The sequence below is a fragment of the Myripristis murdjan genome, chromosome 4, assembly GCF_902150065.1.
Source record: "Myripristis murdjan chromosome 4, fMyrMur1.1, whole genome shotgun sequence".
NCBI lineage: Eukaryota > Metazoa > Chordata > Actinopteri > Holocentriformes > Holocentridae > Myripristis > Myripristis murdjan.
In genome coordinates this window covers 26,858,553-26,886,112 of record NC_043983.1, presented here as the reverse complement: position 1 = coordinate 26,886,112, position 27,560 = coordinate 26,858,553, and the positions used below count along the sequence as shown (strand labels likewise).

The window sequence follows — 27,560 nt, the reverse complement described above, 5'->3', positions numbered from 1 at the left end:
CCGACCAGAATTACTTTTTATAACACAAACAGCTGATCACAGCTCCTGCATGATTCAGGCATATAAGTAAAAATATCAAGTGTGGTCGTGTGCGTTAAGTTTTGTCCTGAGGAGGGCAGTAGCACGAATAGTAGCGTCTAAACACTGCTAGTAAGGAGAAGAGGAGGCGTTCTTGGCTTCTCCTGACAGCCGAAGTTGCGTGTTTCTGTCACGGCACCTGGCAACCCAGTCTGCCTCCGCTCCTGCTGACTGTTTAGCCGTGTTTTGTCTGAACTGATGTAACCTCGGCGGGCTCAAAGGGCCACAAAGGTCACCTTAACCAACTCAGGTAAGTTAGATTTTTGCTTGTCACATACGAGAACAATGCAGTCACACGGCCCGTGTCGCTAAAAGGGTGTTTTTATCTCCGAATAATCCCAGTTTTCGATGTTTTCAGGGCTGAAACACCCGAGGCTCGCAGCGGGCAGCTAGCTAAAGTCAGCCGCCGTCCTGCACCGGAGAGCCGCGCAGAAACATGTTGACTCGCATGTTGATCTACTTCATCAACCACCTCCATGTCATCGAGAGGCTGGCCGAGTCTCGTCCGATCCGCAGGGCGGCCCAGATAACAGCCTACGCCGTCACCAAGGCTCAGATCCTGGGCCGGGACGCCTCGGAGCGGCTCCTGCGGTCCGACGCGCTGCGGCAGGTCCGGGAGGAGGCCGGCAGGGTCCACGGCGGCCAGGGGGACGTGGCGGGCCGCCTCCGGAGAATCAGAGAGACCTTCGTTAAAGAGCTGAAGCAGGGCTGGAGGGACGGATCCAGACACATCAAGTAACCACAAGGCTGAAGTGTTGTTTGGATCAGGTGTGGATGTTTGGCGATGTGACTGGAGACCCGCTGCGACCCCGGCTCATTCACACACACACTGACAACAAGCTCATGTAACCTCATGAGATGTGACAGTGGCTTAATGGACCGCGATCAGTCAACAACCAGGACTTATAATAAGAAGAACATGCACTGGTCATTTAAAAATGTGTGCAGAAAGAGAAGTGTGTCTCTTTCTGCAGATACCTCTGTTCGTCAAGCGTGTGTGTGTGTGTGTGTGTGTGTGTGTGTGTGTGTGTGTGTGTGTGTGTGTGTGTGTGTGAAGAAAGTTCTTTGTTCAATCTCACTGTGACTGGGTAAATAAAATGTATATACAAGATTAATTTCTAAGTGTGCCTCTACTGAACTCAGTGACCTTGACATGTCAGTCTCATGTAATGTCTGTGAAGTGAGGGATGGAAGAGGAATGATGCATTAATTTATTATTATAAGTAATGTAAGTAAGTTTGGGCAATATGGACCAAATCAAATATCACAGTGTTTTTGACTGAATACCTCAATATTGATATGGTAGGGATACTGTGAGGATGACTCTTGGTGCTTTCATGAAATGTTTACACAAAATTTTTGATGAACAGCCATTCAATAATGTGGATTGATCACCAGGCAGGTAGAGAAAAATAACAGTGAGGAAAGTCCAGTTAAGAAAACTCTCTTTACAGCAGTGCAGTCTTTAAAACGAGAAAACACTTTTATCATAACACGTTATGACAATATCCAAAACCTCAGATAATATGTTGTCTGATATCACAATTTCAGTATAATATCAGTATATTGCCCAGGCCTAAATGTAAGTATGACTGTTGGATTTTATGTGCAGTCAAGACTTCCTCCTAAATTTTTATGGTGGTGAAGGAGGGGAGGGTGAGGAAGTCATGTCCCATCCCAACCCAGAATCTCCGGTTACTGGAACTACCTTCATATACTGCACTACAAAAAAATCAGTCTCAATAAGTCATTAAATGTATTCAGTCGTTAAAACAAGGGAGAAACATTGTGCTAGTGGGATGAGGTTATCCCATGATCGACTTTTCTCAATGTTTATTCAATTTTCTTGACTCAAGTGTCATTTTCTTAATATTAGTGGACTGGCCTGCCTTATTTGCAAAAAAAGAAAGAAAAAAAAAGAAACTGCATTGGAAACAAGTGGGATTGTCTTACCACACTGGCAGATTTCTTTCACTTGTTTATGAAAAACAATATTTCTACACTGCAAGTAAGACTTGAAAAAATGTTGAGGATTTTTTCCCAGTGTGCACACACACATGCACAGTGTGGGAGTCCAATCAGCAAATACAGAGATCCTGCACTTTGTCTGTGTCCTCCAGCATGTCAAAGGTAGGACATCCCATCCAACCTTTGGCCCTGACAACAGTCTAAACAGATTGCACTGGGCTCCTGCTGCTTTAAACAAGAACACACACACACACACACACACACACACAATTAAAAAAAACAAAACATTTTTTATGTCTTTTCCAATGATCTAATATTCTTGTGGCTGCACAGCAAAAAAGGAGAAATCAAATTTATTTTACGGTCTCCACTAGAAGATCAGATTTCTGCCACAATGAGATATAAATCTGAGTGAGTGTCTCTCTCTCTGTGTGTGTGTGTGTGTGTGTGTGTGTGTGTGTGTGTGTGTGTGTCTGTGTGTGCAGCTGCCCCTGCAATTAACTGATGACGATGCAATGGAAAAAACAATTAGAGCTTTTATCGATGGCAGTATTTCTTCTATCCCAGCATATATGGGTCAAAGGGCTGATTCTGTTTGCGAAACACACAGTATGTAGGTTTGGATCCCGAGCTGATAAGATTAATATATCAGAGAAGAGATGTTTATAACACCAGTTTAGCTTCAAGAGCTAATTAATGGGGTCCAACTACAATAAGTAGTCTGTCTAAATGTGAACTTGAGAAGAATTTGAAGAATGTGTGTAATTTTGTGAGGATAAAAGGAACAGTGCTTCAGTGGAAGTCTTAGTTTTCATTTGGGGCAAACAAACAGTTTCTCACACCGGGCCAGACGACACTATTCCAGCCAATCAGCAACAGGGGGCGTTAGTGCTCATGCACAGGACAGGGGGAAGGGGAGGGGGAGTGGAGATTAGGGAAAGGAGTCAGTGCGAGCAGGAGGGGATGGTAAATCTGGCTGTTGGTTTAAAATATCAACAATCTTTCTTCAGAATCACTTTCTCTACCTTTAAATTTATGCTTTTACACATAAGTTTATTGAGTGAATGGACAGGTGTGTTCATTTCAGTTTGACACCTCAAGTTGCATTTGAGTCTTTGCAAGTTTTATAAAAATCAGCTTCACCTACAAATTTAGAGTGCAAATTAAAGGGAAGCTGCAGTGCTGATCAAAAAATCAAAAAAAAAAAAAAAAACATTGTTTGACGAACTGGTCTGTGTAAAACTTGATGAAGCTTTAAAAAAAAAAAAAAAACTGAACAAAATGCAAAATACAAATGCATCTCCCCTAGTGGACCTGGCCGTGGCCTGTATAGATGTGATGTATTTCTGATTCTGATCCTGATCTGGCCCAGTTGGTATCATTTCTGCTGCCTGAGTAGTTTGAGAAATTTTCAACCAATCTGCTAAGTTTGGTCACTTTATCTCTTACACATTTGGAGATCCAGATTTGGCTGCCAAGTAAGAAAAAAGGAAGGAAAAAGAAAAATCTGAATAATCATCAGAGGGTCTCCAGCACCTCTGAGGCTTTGGTCCCTACTGAGGAAGCTTTGGAAAGAGGAAAGTCTGGCTCCATTTAATAAGAAAAGATCAACAGCGTACAACATGTTGTGTGTCTTTATTTTATTTGAACAAGGACAGGAAACAGACGGGGAGCTCAAGTAGGCAGGTTTATGAAGCTATACTTCTGCAGACGCACTGGCCTGGCAACTAAATATTAGTCGCATATTTATCATTTCATACAGAAATAAACCTCTATCAGGAGGAGGAGAAGGTATTAGCATTAGTTTCTGACAGCATGAGTCAGTACATATACACTGATATGGCACCTGAACTTCATATAAAAATAAATCTCTCAATAAAGGAAATACACATCCAATCAACAACATTTTAAACAGGAAGCAGCAGCACAGAGCAGACAGGACAGGCGCTGGACTGGAGGGTGTCACTCATGGATAGTCTGGGATAGATTTTCTTTAGATGCTGGATATGAGAATGTATTTCTCATTTTGAGTATATTACAGTGTTGAATTGCTTTTGATGAAATTCCTGCAATAGTAAAATATTCAGCGCAATTATGAACCAAAATAAATTCTCAATCAAACCAAAATACAAATAGAAAAGGCTATTTCTTTGTGGTGTCCACATGTCAAAAGTTTTCATTTTTTTAAATTTAAAATGGACTTAAACACAAACTGAATTGCAACCAGCTGTCAAAAGCCAGCTGTCTTTATGTCTTTATGTTTGTCTTAAATCATTCAGTCACTGACCAACGGAGACCACAGGATGTTTCCTCCATGTTGGCTCTAACCTGATGGCACCTGACCCGTCTGTCTGTCGGTGTCACTCACTCAGTTTCTACACCCAGATGAATAAAATCAAACGTTAAGCGGAGTGAGAAGGGATTGAATCTGTGACACCGATCTGCTGCTAGAACCATTCCCATCCAAAACATTCAGATTAGCAGTAGAAAAAAATTATACAACCTAAGCTTAAAAAATAGTGCATATCGGCTGCAAGCAGGCGCCATTATACTTTATATTACAATGAATTATACCACATAAATGCTATTATATGTGTCATTCTTCATGCAGTGAGAGAGGGAGCAGATTTTTAGAAGTGTTGTCTTGATTTCAGCTTTTGGTTAGAAAACATGAAGCAGACAGCCAATGGACAGTCACTCAGTCACGTCTCTCCTCCAGCACAGCTCAGTACGGAGGCCAGCACTAGTGCATATTCACTGATATGGCATTCGCTTATAATACAAACACGGCATAAACCAAGAGTAGCAGAGCCAGTGGCAACAGAGCAGAGCGGCGCTCACAGGTCAGGTAAACACAGGAACAAGAAGCCTTTCAGTGTGGTAGAGCTGATCTGGGGTCAGCTGCTGTCAGCTGTCACTGACCTCAAATCAGCACAACATGGAGAGCTTTGCAGCAACAGAGGCTGATCCAGAGCTGAGGGTTTCTTCATGGTGAAGCAACAAGGAGAACATCAGCTGTGACTCATGTGAGGTTAAATGGACAGTGCACCAAAATACAAACAAAGATTTCTCTGTTACCCCTAGTGTAATCTCTCCATCCAGGTAGTTTCTCCTGTACTCTGCCACTCATCCTTGTCTCCCTTCATCTCAACACAATGGGACTGGATCGGTATCCATTTATGGCGCTCAAACCATCAAAACTTTGTGTGTGAAAATCTCAACAGCGACACTTTTTCTCAAAAGTATCATTGGGAACAATATCCTGCCGAAGAACACAAGCAAACTGTATTAATCCATCCCAAAGGAAAGATAAAAGAAAGTGTTTTGGGTAGGAAATAGCTCCTAAATAAAGTTTACCCCCCCTTAGATGTGTGGGTTATGGTGTTTATCCATGCTAATGTTTTTAGAAAGAGCTGTTGCTGTTGTAAATGTAAGTTTCTCATGATTTGAGCTCCATAAACAAATACCCATCCAGCCACATTGTATTGGGGTGAAGGGAGATAGGGGAAGGTTGCAGTGGAACAGCAAGCTTGCTAAATCACACAGAAACTATTTGGACACAGGATGGAGAGATTACACTAGGGGCATGTGGGACAATGTCTCTTTTTTTGGATTATGGGTGAATTGTCCTTTTAAAAAAATCAGCCTCTGTGTTCCCGTGTGTGTAACCTTGGCGAGACAGAGGGACACTGCCTATTAAAACACTGTAACAGGTGGCAGCATATGCACTGATATGGCTGCTCACCCTCTGTAACAACAACCTCTCCGTCTGTGACTCTCGCTGGCTGAATGTCCCGCGGTCCCGCCCCTGAGGACCAAACACCTGTCTGGTCTCTCTGTTGCCATAGCTACAAGTGACTTTGAGCGCCTCATTGGTTTAAACCCCAGCAACATTTGAATCCAAAGGCAGTTTCAACATGCCATCCTCCAAAACAAAGTCGATTGGAGACAATCAAAAAAACAGCAAGGGGAGGGAAGGAGGGGGTTAAGTAGTTTGGTTCAACCGGATTGGACTGAGGCTACGAAATAGACGATCTGATTGGACAATGACACGGAAGCATAAAGGCACAATGACTCCTGTGTGATAATTGGTGGAGGAAGGGAAGGAGGACAGATGGAGGGAAGGTGGGAGGCACGGGATGGGGGGAGGGGATGGGAGCGGGGCCTTCAGGTGGCAGGCGGGCTGGACTCCAGGGTCCTGCTGTGGCTCTACACCCAGATGTTGGCCACCATGGAGCTGAGCAGCGCCACCAACAGCAGCCACACAGACGACATCACTGTCAGAGGAAGAGAGGGAGGAAAAATGAGTAAAGCAAGATAGTCCAGTAATTTTAGGCCAAAATTGGGGTCAACCTAGGACAAACTGCAAGAGAAGCAAACTCATCTGATTTCGTATCCTCCTTTTAATTCACTGTTATATAGTAACCTTTTAATTCACTGTTTAAATATCTGCTCCGGCATTTATTCCAATTAGCACATATCAAATCAGATAATGTGTGATATGCATGTGTAAACAGAATAATTCAAAGAACTTGTAATTGACTTTTTTTCTTGTCTTTGTGTGTGTAATCAACTTGTGAATTTTTATAGTGATATCTGAAAGTAAAATTTTGAACCCCATTCCCCTGTGTTAAAAAGGGCGTTTTTTGGTATTATATGGTCATATACACTCAGGACAAACTGAGGATACAAAATCAGTTGAGTTTGCTTCTCTTGCAATTTGTCCTTGGTTTTTCCATAAAATGACTGGACTAAGAGTGACAAATGTACATGAAAGACTTCTTAGCAAGTGAGCTCTTTGATAAAGTGACTGCGCAGATGCCACTGATCAGATTTTGACAAAGTTTGGGTTTATGATGTATGTCATTACACTGGTTGGCCTACAGAGGGTGCTGCTAAGCATATAGGTTGAAGGAAAGTGACATAATTGTTATTGAATGGCCCAAGCGGGAACTGCATCATTTGTGTGTGTGTGTTTACCTGCCCCAGATGAGTTGCACTGCATGTTGACCAGTGCATCCATGTAGCCCTGTCCCAGCCACGTCTCGTAGGTCTTCTTGTCGGCCACGCCCACCATGCGGACCGTGGAGTCTTTGAAGATGAGATCTGAGCCTTCAAAGCGTGAGGAGTCGAACATCCTAAAACCTGAACCTGTATCACTGCCAAAATACCTCTACAGTGACACACACACACACACACACACACACACACAGACAGACAGAGAGAGAGAGAGAGAGAGAGAGAGAGAGAGAGAGAGAATATCAAAACTGATCAAAATGGCTGTTTTTTTTGCTGCAGGTTGAGAGCAACAACAGATTGTATCCACACAAGAAAGGGCAATCCAACATCTAATTAGGGTTACTTTGAATTTTACAATTGATTTCTGCTTGTAAAATGTCACTTTAGGATTTTTTTTAAAACAAGTATAATTTCATTTTAAAACATCATAAGTGGAATTAATGGTTTTAGAGTAACTATATCTAGCCTGATCAACTGAAAACTAACTGACACTTTTTTAAACCACACACACACACACACACACACACAAACACGCGTACCTGTGCGTAATCCAGCAGGCCGTAGACGGCGTGGATGTTGGTGCCGGGCCGCACCATCACAGCGTGGGAGGGCACCCTGGCCAGGTTGCACTGTTGGTACTGGGTGACCTCGGCCCTGCTGCCCGTGGAGCAGAGCAGCTGGAAGTCAGCGGACTTGAGATCCACCGCCCACGACTCAGTGGAGTTACCTGGAGGAAGAGTTAAAGACACAGAGAGGAAGAGATGGTTTATTAGTTTTACTGTAACAGTGTTTCAGGCCAGTCACCAAGCTGTTGCACAGCCTCTTGGGACGACCACGGAAACACCATTTAAGACTGAAACAGCAAAACATATCACTTAGGTTTGTTGCAAAGGGTTGACGAAGAAGCCCTTTCTGATTTTTTTTGTTTGTTTGCTTGTTTGACATCAAACCCCCAGAGCTTTCCTGTTTAAACATTATTGTTGCCATGCTAAGAATATCTCTCAGCAAAGTGAGTGGATTCACTTTCAGCTGCTTTGCCATAGAATTAAAATATAATCACATAAACACAATACGACATACAATAAAAACATCGGACAACAAAACAACACTAGAAACACAACATAAATCACTGGTCCCTGTTTATAAACAGGGATTAGGCCGGATTCACAGTAATCTATAAAAAAAACTGTCTTACCATCAGTGTTTTGGAAAACAGTCGAATGTTTGATGAAAGCCACCTCACCATCACCTTTGGCCATACACCTGGACACACAGACACACAGACAGATACACACATAGACAGACAGAGAGACAGACAGACAGACAGACAGATGGACAGAGAGAGAGAGAGAGAGAGAGAGAGAGATTTTTAAGGAAGGAATATTTCGATTCATCATCTTTTTGGGAGGAAGCACTACAGCTGCATGTCAAGGAGAGTCAACAGGTACTGACACTTTTGGGAACGTCTTTAGCTTGTTTTGTAGTTCCCCATCTCATTAATTCAAACCCATGATCTATATTTTTTTGACGATGATGGCCGACTTGACAGAGGAACCAAACTCAGAGCATGCTAATCCACATCCTGGTCATGAATACTGATGAGAGCAGCAGCAGACGGAGAAGTAACGCTGCGTTCACATCCTGCAGGAATACGAGTTTGTAGTTCACGGTACCTGTGAAATTTCCCCACCGTGGGACTAATAAAGGAATATCTTATCTTACCTGAAGGCACCATCATATCCATCGAACAGGTCCTTTCCCTTCTCACATCTGTTCTGCCCGGCACTGTCGCCCACACACAGGCTGCACAGGTTGCTGGGGTAACCGGGCTGGTTGGCGCCGGGCACGCAGCTCTGCCTGAAGAACTCCCCCACCGCTAGGCACCATGGGAAACAGAGAACAAGACACCAAAAACACTGTAAGTCTATCTGTTTTGCTTTTGCGTGAAACAAGAACGCAGCAAATACGTTTTGAACTCCATTCAACAAAAAGAAAGAAATCATTTCATAATTTTTAACGATCCCTCAGCTGGATTCCTAAAATATTGTTTTGACTTTGATTGTTGTCTGCCAAAATGTATTTTCTGAATTATTATTTTTACAGAAAAGATGCCTTTATTTGCCGCTGTAATTGTACTGTTGACTAAACACTTGATGCACGGCTAAACATTAGAACGAATCCCCTGTTTAGTCCTGGAAATGGATGAAAATAAAATACACGGTCTATGACATCACATTTCATACATTTTTTCAGGCTTCATATCATTTCATTCATTATTTTCATTTTTTAAAAACTCATTCTCCTAATTTATGTGACCAAGAAGTGGTGGGATCATCGTTTTCTTTAAATATATAAAACTTGTATTTCATCTTTAAAAAAAAAAAAAAAAGTTAACATGACATTCGCTGGCTCTCTCACTCTCTCTCTCTCTCACACACACTCACTCACACACACACTCACACACACACACACACACACACACCGACTGACCTTGGGGTATCTGGCAGTTCTTGGGGGTGATCAGGCCTCTCTCGATCAGCATCGCTACGGGAACGTTCCAGCCGGCGGTGCGACCCACTCCGGTGTGACAGGAGCGGCGGCCGCGCAGGTCGTCAATGTTATGGATCTCAGTGTTGCTCTTCTTCACCACGGCAACCGCGTAGTAGATGGACCCATCAAGCTTATCTGGAGGGCAAGAAACACACACGTCTATCAACCGTCCTTGGAATATTTCCTTTGTACTCTTTAATAGAAATTATTTTCAGTAGTACTCATAGATGGACAGGAAAAAGTGGTATTGATGCTCCTGTGTGTGTGTGTGTGTGTGTGTGTGTGTGTTTACCAGTATAGCTCTCCCCAGTAGCAGGTATGAGGCCATAGTCTTTGCCTGCTGTGAAAATGTATCCTCCATCCAGAGTGATGGCATCAGCCTCCTTGTTCTACACACACACACACACACACACACACACACACACACACAAGAACAGCGATTATGAGAAGGCAGTTAGGATGTGTAAAGATTCTTATCCGTATTTTAGTTTGAACTTTTTCTCGTCTTTGCCTTGAAATCGTCTTTGTGTATCAGAATTTAGTCACTACAAATTTATCAAAAAGCCTGGTAGTTTTTTTTTGTTTTTTTTTGTAATTAGTCTTTGATGTGTCTCTCCAGAGGAACCACCAGCATGAGGCACGGCAGCTGTTACCTGGATTTTCTTCATGCAGTCGGTGACGGAGTCTCCGTGGACGCACTGGATGGTCGGAGTCAGAGTTTTGGAGTTGAAGGCCTCGGCCATGGCGGCACACTTGAGCTGCTCTCCGCTGGACAACACACACCACCGCAGAGAGGCCGGGAGCTCTGCACACGCACACACACACACACACACACACACACACACACACGCAGAATGAGAAAGAAGGGATAAGTGATGCAGGTCAGACAGGTTGGGTTGACAGACAGACAGACAGACAGACAGACAGACTTTACCTTGGGGCTGGCAGTCCATGGCTCGCAGGGCGTTGTAATAGTCAGTGCCCATCCACACCTTGGGGTCCGCCGACTCTGCTGCCAGGAACTGAGTGGACGACTCAGAGAAGAGCACAGTTCCACCGCCGTACCCCGTTGAGCTGAAGAATCCAAAGTCTGCCTTCCTCTGCACACAGGAAGTACAGGAATTCAGTCGCACGCCAGGCCTCGGTCTGGAAACTAGACTCAGCTGTCAGTTTAGCAAATTAGCCTGTAAAACAGGGGTCCGTTTCATGAAGCAGGTTCAACAAACTCTGAGTCTTACCCCGAACTCTGAGTTGATCTACTCTGAGATAGGAAACTCTTAGTTTTCAGTTCCAGAATGGAGCCCCGATCTGACGAGTCAACATGGCAACGGGGAAGCGTCGGGCTGCGTTTTTCACCCCAGCTGAATTGGAAATCTTAATGCATTCATACAGCGAGTTTGAACATGTTTTTTTTTTTTTTTTTTTTAAAGTGCAACACCGCTGCAGCAGCTAAGGAGGGGGAGACGGTGTGGGAGAACACTGCTGCTCGGGTCAGTGCGTAAGTTTAAATGTAGTCCGATGCAATCACAATAATATTACAGGGGGAAACTGCTTGAATGGTAGCCTATTAATTTATTTCATTTAGGTGCAATCCCGCAGGGGAGAAGAGCACTTGGCAGCAGCTTAAGATGAAATATAAAAACATTGTTCAAACAGGTAAGACCTCGGCATAATCTCATGCGCAGTCTTATAACCATCTCCCGAAGAATATTTAATTCTCTGCACAGTAACACGGCACCTTCATCCACGGGATCGTTATCGAAAGGACATGCCATGTTCGTGAAAAAATGTCGCCACCTAACTGCTAATGGACTTCTAATAAAGGCCTACTGACTGTTTTTTAATTATATATTTTTTAAATAACAGACGGCAGAATTAATATGCCACGCTAAAACTCGCCTGCTGACTGAATGAATGAGGAAGTTAAATGCTGTGTGTGGCTGAAAGAGGGCGGACGGACATAGAGAGAAACTCGAGGTTTCATGAGAAAAACCTGGTCCCGACCAGGTTAGTTTCATGGAGTCTGTTACTGCGGTAACTGACCGAGACCTTAAGTTCCCTCCCTCTGTGAAACAGGCTAGAGTTACCCCTCTTTCTCTGCTTTGAGTGACCTCCCTTTGTGAAACGGAAAACTCAGAGTTTCCCTCATTTCAGGGTTAACAGACTCAGAGTTTTCACTAAACCTTTGTGAAATGGACCCCTGCTAAATACTGTGACACAGTGACTGGAGCATCAGAGTTCATTTTGATGCATGTCGCTGCTGCTTGTGCACTGGAGACGGGGGCATGAAGTGTGGAAACTGTTATGTGTTAAATGTGTTATAACATCACATTGTCACTATATTGTATTAGTGTAAGAACACAGAAGGATCAGATAAAGTCACAAGATTTGCCGCTAGTCGCTTTTGATGAATCAAATCACCAAGGGGTTCTGGAAACCTGCTAAACATGGCAACAAAGTCACCGAGTTGGCAGCTGTGGTGAAGTCTGAGTGCAGTTTGGACGTACCAGCCCCTCCTGCAGCATGTTGCTGACCACTGAGGGCTCGATGCCGTTGCGGACCACGATGCCACGGGCTGGGATGCGGACCAAATGGCATCGATTCCAGGCACTTATAGGAGCTCTGTTCCCATCACGGCACAGCAACTCGTAGTCTGATGACTGCAGCCCTGATGCCCATGCGGGACCTTTACCTGGAGAAGAAATCACCTAAATGACATACTGACTTACGAACCTGGACTACACAAAATGTTGAGGATCAACTGAAGCGACGAGTATTTAGATTCAGTTGACAAAAAAATGTGGGATGCACATGAAAGACTGTCTATGCCTCTCAGGGTCAGCCTGACTTACTCCTCCATCACATGTTTAAGTTCTGGTTGAGCTGAGGTGAATCAGCGCTCACTTCAACCGATCCTCACTTTTGCATAGTGCACCTTAAACACTCTGACTGACCAGAGTGCAAAGATCAATCACACAAATGATGCTGATGGAGCTAATGAATACTGCTGATGTCACTGTCCCTCTATGTATTTCTGAGTCTTCTTTGGAGTTTGTAAGTGAGTTGCAGTGGGGAAGTCGCTGTCTAATTGACGAGCTGATAAGACGGCTGATGAAGTGCTGACTAAGTGGCTACTTACCATCCGTGAAGTCCGGGACGGTTGTGTGCTTGATGAAGGCCACCTCTCCTGCATCCTCGACCAGACACCTGGAGAGACAGAGCAGCGAGCAGAGTGAGTTTAAAAAAGACGTGCTCCTGCCTTGGTTGAAAATTAAAGGTGACACTTGTAGCATCTCACATCAGTGGTGTGTTAGTTTTACCCGAAATTCAGACCACATAAGACTCCCAAACCCCACGGCCTCCTGTTCAGGGGATGCTGCTACTTCTGACTCCTGGTGTCTGCTTGCATTTGTTTCTTTTTTTTTTCATCACCATACCATACAGCAAGAAACTTTGTGAGCAGTGCTGCGAAGCCTGTTCTGTTTTCTGCTGTAAAACAATCTGATAAACCTGATAAAAGCTCAAAATTCAAAGGTAGAGGCGGGTGGAGAACGCCACTCTCGGCAGTGATGTTAATTTCTTTTTTACAGGTAACTGGAGGTCGTCGGAGGTGTAACAATTCACCGATTAAATCGATGTGCTGATTATAAATTCTATGAAATACTTTGAACTGATTCAGTGAAGCTGTTCAGCGGCACTGCAGCAGAAAAAAAAAAAAAATCCGGTTGTGGAAACTGAATCAATAACGCTCTCGCCCCGCCACGGGAGCGACAATGAGACAGAAACTGTGGTTAAGATATTTAAAAAAAAAACACACAGGAAATTCCCTGGGGTCAGTATCACCAATCCTTCATACTGCTTTTGCGACTGTCTGAATTCCCAGGTCACATAAATAAACAGAAACAGCCTTTGTGTGTTCAGCGTTAAAAAGAGTCCAGTGTCTCCATTCCACTCATTTAGCCACAGTGGCACCTCACATGTGGGAAATTGCTCATATAGCTAGAAAATTATTAACACAAAATCAATTGAGCTGCTGGCCTTTGCTCAGCCTGCCACACCAAAAATAAAAAATGCATTTACAGCCCAGTTGTAATATCCACGACTGTAACACTGAACTGCAAACACTGGAACTGATCCTGGAAACGATCCAGCGTTTGACGGGGACCTGGGGTTTGCATGACGACAACGGCCGCGCCACATGTATAAATGTGTGTGTGCATGTATGTGAGGGAGTATGAACGTGTGTGTGTGTTACCTGAAAGCTCCCTCGTAGGCGAAATATCTCTCGTTGGCGCTCTTTTCACATTTGTGAGTTCCATTGTCGTTTCCGTGGCACAGCTCACACAGAGAGGGGGGGTCATCCTGGGCTCCAGGAATGCAGCTCGCCTTGAAGAAATCTGCCACACCTGATCTCACACACACACACACACACACACACACACACATGTTTCAAATGCAAGGAACTGTTTAAACTGTCCTGCTACAACAAAAAAATAAATACAATGCTATGTGGTAGATTATGATGGATTATGCTCTCAGTCTTATTTGCTTCCTGTAATCACAACTGATACTTCAGGTGTTTCAAATATGTGTCAAATATGTGATTCAATAATGTTTCTTTGCTTTCAGCCTTTGTGTGTGAGGCACTCTGAATTGCCTTTGTGTGGAAAGTGTGCTATACAAATAGACTTGACCTGGCTGAATATTTGAAATGCTTAAATTTTCTGTCATGCTTACAGGAGTGCAAAGGCACACTGTTGTGTTTAAGCACTCCACTGTATTTGCAGGACATTTCATACAGCTCCTCTAACCTGCACTACCTTGTATTTTGTCGCGATGTCTTGTTTTCTACTTGGAGGCTGCAGGCCGACGTTGCACAGAAAATACTTGAAGCACATCAAGTTTGTGTTTCCTTGTTCATGTTAAACAAGTTTTTTTAGATAAAGGAATGCTTTCTGGATGGGATTTCCGTTTTTGCTGTCCTATCAAATCAGAATAAGAACATATACAAACAAATAGTAGTGCATTACATGATAAATTAATCAAACACCACAAGAAAACTGGAGCATCTTTATTATGCACTCGTTTTTTTTTTCTTAATTCCATGATGTGTGTTTCAAATATACATGATGCACTGTGTAAATAAGACAACTTCAGAGTTGCTGTAAGGTTTATTTTTTTTACTTTGATGGAGCTAGGCTAATGACTCCCATAGACTTCAAGTCTTTAAGCTAAGCTAACACAAAAGCAGAACCAAACCACTGGACGTTCGGAGGTGAAAACGGTATCGAACGTCTTGTCTCAGTCTGGGGAAGTCTTTTGGTCCAAAATATGTATATTTCAGTTAATGGTACAAAACCATTAACTGATTTACACATGAGTAGCAGCACTTTTAAGTCAGCAGTCTGGAGCGTTCATCATCCTGATACAATCCATTCAAGTGTTGGACTTTGAAAAGCTGGATAAAGTCCAGTTTGACCGGTTCAGATTGATTTCGAGGTACTAAAATAATATTGGTATAATTCTGGTATAATTTTCAAAATGTCTACCTATCGACTCCTGTGATATCCCTAGTATGACGTTTATCTGCACACAGTACATGTATTTGTATGCGTATCTATATGCACATATGTCTCTACATGTATCTGCAGACATGTTTCCTACCTCTTGGGATGTCGCAGCCCATGACAGACATGAAACCCTGGTCGATGAAGTATCCCAGAGGCATGTTCCAGCCGGCTGTTCTGCCTTTCCCTGTGTGGCAGCTGTTTCTCCCGGCCAGGTTGTTGATGTTGATGTTGGGTTTCGACTTCTTCACCACAGCGACTGCATAGTAGGTGGTTCCTAGACCTGAGGCAGGAGCCAGGCAGGTGTTAGAGCAGCGTGGGGTCTGCAGGTATTCAGCAGCAACATATTACGTTGTTTTTTAAAAATTTTTTTTATTGCAATCTTTTTTTACTGTGCAGATATCAGCAAGTTATATACCACACTGTAATCTCTAAGACACTGACATATTAGAAAATTAAATGTTAAAAATTTAATGTTGAATAAAATAAACATATTCCCTATGCCCCGAAGCATTTTCTCTCAAGCTTCTCAAGCCTCTGGTTTCTGCATTTTTATGCATTTTTCCTCGACCTTTTTAGGTCTAATGTTTCACACAGAAGTGATCTGTGTGAAACTGTGTGAAATTCAAATGAACTTGCATTAAATCTGGTTGTTTTAACCAAGATTATGCGGCAAGATGTTTTTGTTTTTTTTTTCCAACTACATTTAAGTCCCGTTCAAGTTTATTCCCATTAATTCCCATTAATTACCATATATTCCCGTTAATTCCCATGAACAGTTTCCAAATTAGAAAATTCCCAGACTTTTGCCACGGTAGTCACAAAAATATAAGCAACAGCAACATACTGTTTGATGTTTAGGGTTGAGGAGCCAGGATGGGGACTGTTTGGTCAAATAAGGGGTTAAAATTTATGATATCACATCAAACATCAAGGGTGAAAAAAATCAAGTAAACTCCTGGAAACACACATTTAGGTTCAACCAAACAAGACAAGAAGGGAAGCGACCTAACCACGCTGCAGATAATAACAAAGCATCATAACCAGCTGACACTGGCATAAAATCAACCAGCTGATCCGTGATTGGTTATCTAATGTCACTCCAAATGCTGTCAGCTTGTCAGGCTGATCACAAAACACGGTCAACTCATTTGCCAAGCTGGTCATGTGTGTAATGTGACAGAGCAGTACATTTTAAATGCTTTGTTATCTGTACTGATAAACAAGAGAACTGCTGCCAATCATGTCGATTCTGTCAGATGTGGGACGACGGCCAAGGTTAGAGGATGATATACGGTATCAATTGGTTGATGGTCACAATGATAAGTTGTTATATATATATTCACTGGCAGAAATGCAGAAGTTTCAATAGATTGTGAAAAAAAACAGTCAGACAAGGCATCAAAGTTTTGTTTTGTCTTGGCCAGATTAGATTTCATTAGTCATTTCAGTGACGGTGCAGCAACAAAACTGTTTCAATAATGTTTCTATAACTCTTGTATACCTGCTTCCGCATGCCTCCTGTGTTTCATCATGTATCAAACTGCAACAAATCTCCATAAAAAAGTCATTTACTCTCATATTCTGTATTAAAATCCATTTTTGCTTAAAATAAGTGAAAAAATCTGCCACTGAGATGTGAAAACCCTACTTGTTTTCAAAGCTAATTCAACTGTTTGCTCGACTCATGTGTCATTTTCTTGATAGTTGGGGCTGATGTGCCGTCTTTCAACATATTTTTTCTCATCCCCAGAAAAAAAAATGAAACAAGTGAAACTGCATTGGAAGCGAGTGGGATTATCTCAGATTGTTTCATTGTTTCACGTGTTTTGAGAAAAAACAAGATTTTACGACTTGGCCAAGATCAGTGTACTCTCTCTCTCTCTCTCTCTCTCTTTCTCTCTCTCTCTCTCTCTGCAGGTCTGTTAGATAAGACTGTCCCATTACATTTGCTGTGATGTGACCCAGAGCACTTGGTTTCCCTCGGTGGTGGATAACAGTAGAACCAGCAGTCCCTTCCTTATCAATACATAAGGAGACCGTATGCTTTATTCCATCAGGACAGCTGAGCATGCAGTGCCTTGCTCAGGGGCCCTGCGGGTGTAACACATACATCCTCACCTCTCCCACTCTGGTTTCTCCAACCTTCATGTCACCACCTGGTTGTTCTTTCTGCTCTGTTTCCCTGATGCTGGAAAACATCATCTCCCAGCACCAGGTGATGACATCATGGCCCCTTCCCTGTTTATTTATTTATTCTTACCCTCAGCGTTTGACTCCCCAGCTGCCATCTTGAAGGAAGCGGTCTTCCCCTGCGCATAGATGTCGCTGCTGAACATGGACAAGGCGTCTGCTTCATTCCTCTGGAGACACGCAGCACACAGTCATTTTAAAGTTAGTCTCTTTGCCACAACTCTGGGATAAGATGCTGCCTCTCTTCCTCAGAGAACGATGTTAACAGCCTCTTATGGACAAATTATTAACTTGCAGGACAACCACTGGGGTCTTAATGATTTACAACGCAAAGCCCTTTGGGACACAAGGCTCAGGGACAAAGCCTTCAGGTCTGTTCTTTAGAAAATGAAGCACAGAGTAATGTGGTGTAGTTGGCAGAGAAGCAGGCAGTATTGTACAGTAGAGTTGTGGGAGTTGAAGAAGTTTTTTTGATCCCACCAAAATATAAGCCAAGTGATCAGGTTGATTGATGGATATGTTTACAGAAAAAAGAAACCAGTTTGGACTGGTTTGGAATATATGCACACATACATACAGTAGCCTGCAGTCATTTTGTTTTTACTCCCTGGAACTAAAACTAAACTAAAAACTAAAACAGAAATAATAATGTGTACATACAAAATTAACTAAAATAAACATAAAAATATATACAGAAAATGTCGTAAGTCACAACACAAGCAGCGTGAGGAGATGCTGGTGCTGATGTTTACTGAGACTATGAATCACAAACTGGTGGGTTTGGATTCTGAACTTCTGTAATCTTGCCCCTGACAATCAACTACTACTAAACATTTTTAAATGATAAACTGAACTGAAAACAAAAATTAAAGCAAAAAAAAAAAAAAAAAAAAAAAAAAAAAAAAAAAAAATTAAAGCAAAACCCTGTGTAAAGTCTGAAACTGTACACTGCAGCTGTCAGTGTTTTGGGAACAGTTGGTGCCACTCTTATGGCCCTTTTCCATTAGTATCTACTCGGCTCGACTCGGCTCGACTCTACTCGCCTCGACACGGTTTAGGTGGTTTTCCATTACAATTGAGTAGCACCGCGCCGTGGGTGGAGTCGCCGGCGCACCGTCCAGCTCCCTCTGGATTCTTTGGGCCGCCACAAAGCTCAGAAAAGTCTCCACGTCTTTATTTGACCGCGGTAGCGGTGTGCTTGCCATTTTCCGACTTTGACAACTTCACTGACGATCAATGCGCACGGCCACTGTTGCCGTCTTTTTTTTTTTTTTTTTAAATGTCGGGTTTTGTTTTCGTGTGGGAGTCGCTCTCGTCACTCCCTGTCCAATCAGTTGCCTGCACCGCGTTCACGTCACATTTTCAGCTCGACTCAGCTAGACTCAGCTCGCTTGGAACCCCGGCTGAGTAGGTGCTAAATGGGACCTGCTAGCAGGTACTACGACCTAATGGAAAAGCTCTTAAACCGAGTAGAGTCGAGCCGAGTCGAGCTGAGTAGGTACTAGTGGAAAAGGGGCATTAATGTCTCTGGTATACCGAGGTCTTTTCAGGAAATTTCAGGCAAGTTCTACCAGTCAAAGTCTTCCTAAAAGCCTGAAGTGGTTGACATTTTTTTTTAAATAAATTTATTCAGGCCATTATGTTGCCATTAGCTGGCAAGAATGGTTACAAACTAGTCAGCTCCACAGTTTTTTTTATCACGTTCTCATGCTTATCAGATTGGCCCAGGCTGTGTGTGTGAGTGCTGTAATGATGCTCCCTGTCTTCAGTGACACTTTTACCCAGTGAGCGCAAGTAGCAAAGGCAGTTAAACAAAGCACTAATTTGTGTCTGTCGGTGACAAAAATAAGTATAGAAAGTCACAGTGGACCATTAGAAGGGACCGCACCTTCTTTGAATCTGTTATTGATATAATAATGCAAATAATTATCATTAAAAATGTGGTTATGCAGCACTGAACTTGCCCATCGTTATCAAGGAAATCACTTTTTCTTGAAGCAAATTATTTTGTATTATGGATTAGCAAATATGCCTCATTCTACCGACAGATTTTCTGCTTGATTCAAGAAAATACGATTTTTAAAAGTCAGCACAAAATAAATGTCTTGGTAAACAGGACAGTGAAGGCCTTGGGATGCTGCATGTGTGAACTCTGTGCGCTTTGTGCTCACTGATAAATGCATCATGTATTAAGTCCAGTGATACTGTTTATCATAAGTGGTTTATTAATTATTGTCCTGTTATCTTATCTATTATTTAAAAAGTCCATAAGTGCTCTGGTAGCCCTTTAGGGGTGATTTATTTGGGTCACCTTTATGCAGAAGTGCTTATTGAATCATTTTACCGTTTCTTTATTATTTTCTTTTACAAATTGTATTCAGCATGCACACGTACCTGCACATGACCGGCCTTTTTGGAGCAACCTATATACCTGATATAATATAATCCATTATCCTCTCTCAAATTAACTGGCTTTTACTAATTGACTTTATTTATTTATTTATTTATTTATTTTTGGGTTACTTTTTTTTATTTTAAACTACTTTTCTTATCTTTATCTCCACTCTCCTTCCTTCATTTTACAGTTGTCCCCACTTTTTTATGACTTGTTTTTTTTTTTCTGTTTATTCACTTTGTGACTCTGCGCAATAGAAATGAAGTTTATTATTATTACTAGTATTATTATTATTGAGGAAGTGATTCAGGAATTTAGCTGAAGGTGGTGTCTCATTGGTGTCTCAGTGTCCAGGCCCTATTTCATTTCACCATACTCTACATTGCCTTTGAATTGGATGATCCTGCTTGGAGTATTTCTCTTCTCTACACCAACACTGTACATAAATGAGGCAATAATGGGATCATTTATGATGAAAAAAAAAAAAAAAAAAAGGCATTAGCGGAAATTGTGACACTGCACATGATCAACTTTCTGTGACTTTGTGCAGGTTTAAAAACAAACAAACAAAAAAATGCCTTTGATCATGAGTAGCTCTAACGCCCAGCTGTCATGTTGTACAAAGTTTAAGATCCATTCAGAATAAGAGTCCAAGTCTCCAAATCTGACCTGCAGCCTCTCAACACAAGCCTCAACGTTGACTGAGTTGACGCAGCTGAGAGACGGACGGATGGAGACCGCAGACAGAGCCTTAGACATGTCCTGGCATTTCTTCTGCTCCTGCTCTGAGATGGTGCACCATCTGATAGTGCTCTGCCCAGAGACTGAGAGTGAGAGAGTGAGAGAGAGAGAGAGAGAGAGAGAGAGAGAGAGAGAGAGAGAGAGAGATGGTCCAAGTATTCCAGTAAATGAGTCAAGTTATGAGCAGACAAGGGAGTGAAAACATCACATGACCTCATATTCCTCAAACATTACTAACTTTCACCATTTGCACTGCACTCTCTACCTCTATAGAAAATATTCAATAAACAAGAAATATTATGGAGCCCAAGAAGTGCAATGAGAAGAGAATCAATAAAATAATAAATAATAGTAGTAGTAACAGTAATAGTCAACTATTATATACATTGACTTTGTTCCAGTTGCTAATGCCCATTTCCAGGAAAGGCGTTGTTGCTCCACCACAGCTACTGAAATAAGACATTTTGTTGAATTGATTTTACATGGCCAAACATTTAATAAATATTTGAGTAAATCTTAAGTGCTTTTACATGAGGAAAAAAAAAAGAGAAGAGACAGTCTAAGTCAAATATGTAACAAATCCTCCATGGTAACTCTTCTTCTTCTTCAAAAAAAAAATCCTTAAAAAATGCTTCACTTAAACTGCTAATTTATACTGGAACATTATAAACAGCATTCAATATTCAAGTAATTAGACACTTTGGAGTGAAACGTAAGAAACACCTCAATTTAAAAAACAAACAACAAACAACAATAGCACTGTGCCACTCTGTGGAGAGGTAAACACTATGACGGTATAAAAACGCAGTTCCTCACCAGTGTGTAGTATTAATAGTAGAGATCCCAGTATCGTCCACATGGCCATTGCTTCTCTCTCTCTCTCTCTCTCCTGTTTTTTTCACCCCTTTCGATGGATGAAATAGCCTCCTGTCTCCTCTCCGCTGCTTTATAGAGTGACTTCTGGCTGAGTCAAAGTCCAACTCCTCACTGCAAAAGTCCTGCTGAAGGCCACGCCTCGGCACAGAGCTGTATTTTCAGCAGTTCAAGGCCCAGTCACTCACAGTTCATGCAGTTCATGAATCACCAGACTCCCAACACATGTAGCTGCAGCACTCGAGGCTCTTTGCGGAGTGTAGTAGAGTTTTCTCCCCTGTATACCTGGCGTGACACGTCTCTGCCAGCACTGCCTGGCGCACGTCCAAAACCTGGACAGAGAGGCCTTTTATTGTCAGGACCCCACCTCTGCCTTCCTCTCCCTCCTCTCCCTCCGCTCTCCTCTTCTCACAGGGTGCTTTTCCACTGGCAGGAGGGAAGGCTGGCATGCAGGCCAGTGGACAGACCGTTGGAAAGCATCAGCCTGTAAATAAACTGAGGTGACTGACTGACTCACCGCTCTGGCCTCTGAAGCTGCCGCCATGGACACAAGGAATCTGTTGAGCTTTTTTCATCGCTCACTTTCACCTTTCATCTAATTATCAGTGTGTTTTCATTGAACAAGGATGGTGGTCAGGTCAGTCGTCCCCAGTGTGCTCTTTATCAAAGGCTCTCTGTCACCAGTGGTGGCCACTGCAAGTTAATCTCCAAAATTTTCTTCTTATCAAGTCATTTAGTCTCATATTCAGTGTTTAAAAAGTCCTGTTATATAACCAGTAAAATTAATAAATACATAAAAAAAATAGTTTTCTTAATTCCAGTGGGATGAGATAATCCCACTTGTTCCCAATGTCGTGTCACTTGTTTCAGGAATATTTCTAGAAAAAAGTATAAATATCCTGAAACAAGGCACAATAATGTGGATCAGCCCACTAGAATCAAGAAAATGACACTTGATTCAAGAAACTCCTGGACACAAGTTGATTAGCATGTGAAAAACGTGGGATTCTCTCATCCCAATGGCAGATTTTTTTCACTTGTTTGAAGGAAAACAAGATTTGAACCCAGATTATGTGACTACATGTTGTTGTGTTTTTTTTGAGTGCATCTCAGTTGGAGCTATGCAACACAAAAACCTGACTTCCTCCAGCAGAGACTTGCCATACCAGACATGATGCGGGATATCCAGGTTCAAATCTCATCCTCCACTAGATTTTATTTATTTATTTATTTATTTAAATTTAATTTCAATCAAAAATAATTCCTCCAAAACAGACTTTTCCTCCAACCTTACCACTATGAAGGAATCTCACAAACAAAAAAAGGCACAATGCACTGACACTCTTTTTTTTAAAAAAAAAATTTATGGCCTATCGATTGTTGTCAAAAGATTATTGTTTCTGGAGATAGAGCAGCTTTACAGCTCCTGGTACTCAAACTTCCTTCCTTCGTTTCTGATGAGACATCAGTACAAAGTTCATTTACTACTAATGCTAATGCCACAAGTCCAGCTTACCGCCAACCAGGCCCATCAGCATGCAGTGTGTGGTGTTAACGAGACGGACATGATAACCGGTTCATAAAAACATTCCTGCAGCCATTTGGTGAAACACAGGAAGCCAGCCTAACCATAAACATAACTCTAATTGCTGGAAATGTTCCCTCATAGTCATTTCCTGGTCGGGGGCCAAAACAGCAAGAACACAACCATCAGCGCCGGAAGATATGGGAGATAAAAATAATGGAGTACATGTAGCGGTAATATTTCAGAAATTTCAACTATGTTATAATAAAGACTTGAAACAGTGAAGAGAGGGAGACAGGGCCAAAATTACCCCCAGACATTGAGATTTTACGTGATGTGGGCAACATTAACACACCATCATAGGCTACACACAGCGTACATCGGTTTATGTCATGACCTCTGACCCCGCGACACCTGCCTGCCTGCTCTATGAGTGTGTTTCACTCATTTCAGCATTCATAGTACAGAAAATGTCTTTATGGAGGACGGAGCTTTAATTGAATACCTTTTTGAACATGTTTTTGCCTTTTCTGAATTTTTATCCAAAGCTTGGGATAGAAGGAGGAAAATAACTTACAATAGATAAATTCCTCAAATTGTATTTATTTTTTTTGTGGTATGGACTGTGGATTATTATTTCATGAATTGGATCAATAATCTGATAATTAATGGCTGGTATTAACTGGTATCTTATTCTGGACCTGTGCATTGGGGGGCGGTGTGGGTGTAGGTCTGTATATTTGGGTATTCTGTTGTTTCCTATTGTGGGATATTTACTGAAGTGTTATTTATTTGCGGGAGGTTTATGTTTATCTTTGGATTATTTTGTTTATGTATATTATTGTGCTATCAGATGAAGGTGGTTTACATGCCAGAATGTCATGTTTTGTTGTAATTAATGTGTCTGTATAATCCCATGAGGGATGGGTCATTTAAATGTCCAGACACGAAAATAAATTCATTCATTCATTCATTCATGGTATATTTGAGTGAATGCTTGGTGTGTTTTGGTTTCTTTTGCCTGTCTCTATCTGTTGTTGTTTTTTGTTATGTCTGACAAAGTGATCCGCACACTGAACTGAAGGTAGCCTATAGGAAGATCTGGCATAAATTAATGTCTCCTAGAATGGCTCAAATTCACAAAATTTCAAATGCACAGAATCTGAAACACTGCATCATTTACAGCGAGAGAGAGCAGTTGTAGCATTGACTCTGTAGCAGCTACTGTGCAAGGTGTTGAGCCACCAAATGAGTGACACAGGTTTTTATCCAAGCGATGACATCCAGTGCAGAGCCTCCTGGCATGGACTCAGCCGACACACTCCTTTGGATGTGTCCTCACACCACTGCCCTCGCTGCAGAGGCTCCCAGACCAGTCTGCCCTGGTGACACTTCGGACTGGCACAACATTGGTGCTAGACTGCAAGCATCAACCCCAGCCAGTTACTTGATCTGACACAACAGGTACGATCCACTGACCCAGAATGAGATGTCTGATAATATGAACCATGTTGAACCAAGGGAAGCCAGTAAAACTACCAGCATCAAGGCTAACAGAAAAAAATGTAAAAAATAAAATGATAATAATAATAATAATAATAATAATAAAAATAATAATAACCCCAAAACCACTGTTAAGCGAAGGGGTAGAATTAAATGTGCCAACTCCGCACCTGATGAGCCAGACCCTCTTCTTATCAGGGACGCTATAACCAAACACTTCAGAATGGCTAAGACTGAAAATCTAACTCCGCCTGAAACATCTGTCAGGTAGCTCACGGACCTGTTGTTGTTATCCTCTCTACTCACCCCTGTAATAACAACACTGTTATAAACGCTGGGTCTTTTGATATTCTGCGAAGGAAAACTGGCTCTGAGACCTCGCTGGATCCAGACCGCTCGGTGCCAACCTACGTCACGCCCTTGAGATGGCAAACCTAAACAAGAACGTGTGGATGAGCCTGAAGGACAGAGCTCACAGGCCGGCCGCCCATGTCTCTCGCCCCTCGCCTCACCCTCTGCTCCACATCACCCAAGGCAGTCACATGGTGTCTGTCCGGACCCCACCTTTACTACAATCACTGCACAGGGTGAATATGGCAGAGGGTCCACTACACTCAGGGACCCAACAACAAGGATGAACAAAGTGCACTCAAACTGCACAGCTATTTTATCTAATCTGACTCCAGTTTTGTGTCAGCCACAGACTGTGTCCGATAATGCTTTTACTACAATAAACGCAGCCTTATTAAATATCAGGTCTCTGGCTAGAAAGTCTTAATTAATTAATGGTTTTATTATTGAGAAAAATTTAGATTTATTGTTTTTATTTGAAACTTGGTTAAATGAAAACTATTTTAAGGGACAGGTGGATGAGAGAGGATGTAAAGCACTTTGATTTACTTTGTGTATGAATGGTGCTATACAAATAAAGTTGCTTTGCCTTGCCTCTCCCACAGACTTTAGGTCTTTATGCTTAACTAACAAAAAAAAACAGAACCAAGACACTGGATGTACAGAGGTGAAAATGGTATCAAACAGCTTGTCTCAGTCTGGGGAAGAAAGGTATTTTGCCCAAAACATCGGCGTATTCCTCTAATAAAGACTTTTATTATATCTTACTCGCCAACTTGTGTGTCTGTATTTGGGTTCTGTCTTGTTTTATTAAGGTGGAAGCTGCTGTCGTAGGGATACCATGTCCTCCTGCATTTCCAGGACATGCTCAGCCTTCCACGGATTACAATGGGCAAGAATAACCATTATGACAAGACAGAGGATGTAGGTTTTACTCACCTGGGGCTTTTGTTCATGCTGTGGCAATGTTGTGCTCACAGGCAGAATGTGAATGGGCTCAGACTCATGTGTCAGGATAGTGCTATTCTCCCCTGCCAGCATGCTCATCTACTGGGAATTTAAGGAGTGGTCAGCATCCAACATTAGCTGACCTGGGGATCTGCTCTCACCACTGGCAATCTGTCTTTCTGTTCGCTGTCAACAGTGAAAACAGCAAGAAAAAACGATGAAAAGTCATAGTGTGGGGCACATTATAAAATAAAGCAGCCTGGATCTACTTTTCCTGGTTTGTAAACAAGTTAAGTGGTTGTAGACCAGGACTTCAAAATGAAAATATCCAATCCGGTCCTGTGTGGAAGACACTCTGCATGTCCTTCACGTCACATGTCCATGTGGCGATTCAGCAACCAACAGTAAATAGCAAATCTCATTGCCTGTTGCCACGTAGGCTCTCCATGCAGCTACGGCCCCAATTACGAGAAATCTTTATTAGATCTTTATAGATACCATGTGTGCATGTGGCCCCCCTTCACATCCTGAGGCTGATAACCTGTCAGCCTGAAATCATTACATAATATTACCACCTTTACTGTTCCAGGAGTTTACTGCAGGAACCTTCTATCAGATAATGGCTGAAAAAACCCAACAACCCAAAAGTCTTGTGACTTTGAACTTAAGAACTTACTTTGAGAAACGGTTGAACGTGGTGAAACAGAAGCCAGCACCAGCGCTGACCAGTATTGTTATCTGAGGAGACGGGTATAAGTATCTGGATGGGAGGAAAATCGATTGACCTTAAAAGCCTAAAAATACCACACTTTGTTGACACTGAATAGGAAAAAAAAGCAGAATTTTTAGACGACTGAAATTATCTTGAAATAAAGCAGATCACTTGTGTTATCTTTGGCTTTTATGAATTTGATCTTTGTTGCTTTGCCTGTTACTTATTTATTCCATTTGTTTTTTTGGCTGGGGTCTTTGTATTTTTTATTTGTTTTATGCCATTTCCATTTCTGCTTAGTGACATGGATCTGTTGTTCTTTTTTCCTTGGTCCTGAATCACTTTGTAACTCTTAAAACAATGTAATCATCAAATATTATTACATGGTTATTATACTAAGACATCATTTGCTTCCAAGAGATTCTTGAAAAATTGATTTTTGCAGTGAAAACAAGTCAAATTATCTAGTTCCACTGGCACTTGTTTTGAGAATTGTTTGGAGGCTCGTTGCTGCATGACTGGAGGGGAAAGTCGGAGTTTGCAGGACTGACCTCATTCACACACACTGACCAGCATCCTGTTGGCTCTGTCGCAACACAGTGACTGACAGCCCGGACTGAGTCACGGTGCATGTGAGTGTGTGAATGAGAGCGAATAAATAAAAGAGAAGAAAAGAGAGAGATTATCTGTGCACAGAGTCAGTGTGAACAAGACAAACAGTGACTGTTTAAATAGGGAAGGAGTGACGTTTCTCTACACGATGTCTGATGCTTTGTCAATCTGCGTGTCGGTGCACTCCTCGTGGTTTCTTCGCGTCAGTGAAAACATCTGAACTGTCGCACATCAACATTAGATTTTGCCTTGTGCATAAGTTATTTCACAGCCGTATGCTATAACTGCTATGATGCTCCTATTTAAAACAAAACAAAGCTTCTTCTTCATTTAAATTTACCAACAAAAGTACCATTCTCTCTCTTTTTTTTAAAGGCTTTTCTTTGCCAAGTACTCGCTGCATTCAACCTGCTGCGATCTTAGTATTTATTTCTCAAACAAGACTGAGTTTTGAACAGCAGGAAGAACTCAGAGGAATGTTGTTCACTCCCATGTTGTGGCCAAAAATTTCAAGAATTCAAGCAT

At 42.1% G+C, this 27,560-nt stretch overlaps 2 protein-coding genes across 2 annotated transcripts; one reads left to right on the top strand and one right to left on the bottom strand.

Annotated features, from left to right (window-relative positions):
• Nucleotides 1-169: 169 nt before the first annotated feature.
• Nucleotides 170-1,193, top strand: LOC115358035 (uncharacterized protein NCBP2-AS2-like). Its single transcript, XM_030049814.1, has 2 exons — nt 170-328; nt 437-1,193. Exon 2 carries the CDS (start codon nt 515-517, stop codon nt 815-817), a length of 303 nt encoding a protein of 100 aa, XP_029905674.1. The 5' UTR covers nt 170-328; nt 437-514; the 3' UTR covers nt 818-1,193.
• Nucleotides 1,194-3,724: 2,531 nt separating this feature from the next.
• On the bottom strand, nt 3,725-21,833 carry meltf (melanotransferrin). The gene is made up of 16 exons (XM_030049765.1): nt 21,670-21,833; nt 20,440-20,644; nt 17,446-17,545; nt 15,280-15,465; nt 13,871-14,021; nt 12,755-12,822; nt 12,123-12,307; nt 10,550-10,715; nt 10,269-10,420; nt 9,908-10,004; nt 9,556-9,750; nt 8,788-8,941; nt 8,261-8,328; nt 7,605-7,792; nt 7,027-7,219; nt 3,725-6,323 (listed from the first exon to the last, which is right to left on the bottom strand). The coding sequence occupies exons 1-16, from the start codon at nt 21,831-21,833 to the stop codon at nt 6,256-6,258; spliced, it is 2,340 nt and encodes a 779-aa protein (XP_029905625.1). The 3' UTR covers nt 3,725-6,255.
• Between the last annotated feature and the right edge of the window lie 5,727 nt (nt 21,834-27,560).

Bases quoted from the DNA above. Each gene is read 5' to 3' on its own strand.
- LOC115358035 (XM_030049814.1), top strand. From the start codon at position 515: ATGTTGACTCGCATGTTGATCTACTTCATCAACCACCTCCATGTCATC.
- meltf (XM_030049765.1), bottom strand. From the start codon at position 21,833: ATGCCAGCCTTCCCTCCTGCCAGTGGAAAAGCACCCTGTGAGAAGAGG. The intron at 8,329-8,787 runs GTAAGATAAGAT...CTGTGTGTCCAG, and splicing joins GGATATGATGGTGCCTTCAG to GTGTATGGCCAAAGGTGATG. The intron at 7,220-7,604 runs GTACGCGTGTTT...GTGTCACTGTAG, and splicing joins GCCTGCTGGATTACGCACAG to AGGTATTTTGGCAGTGATAC.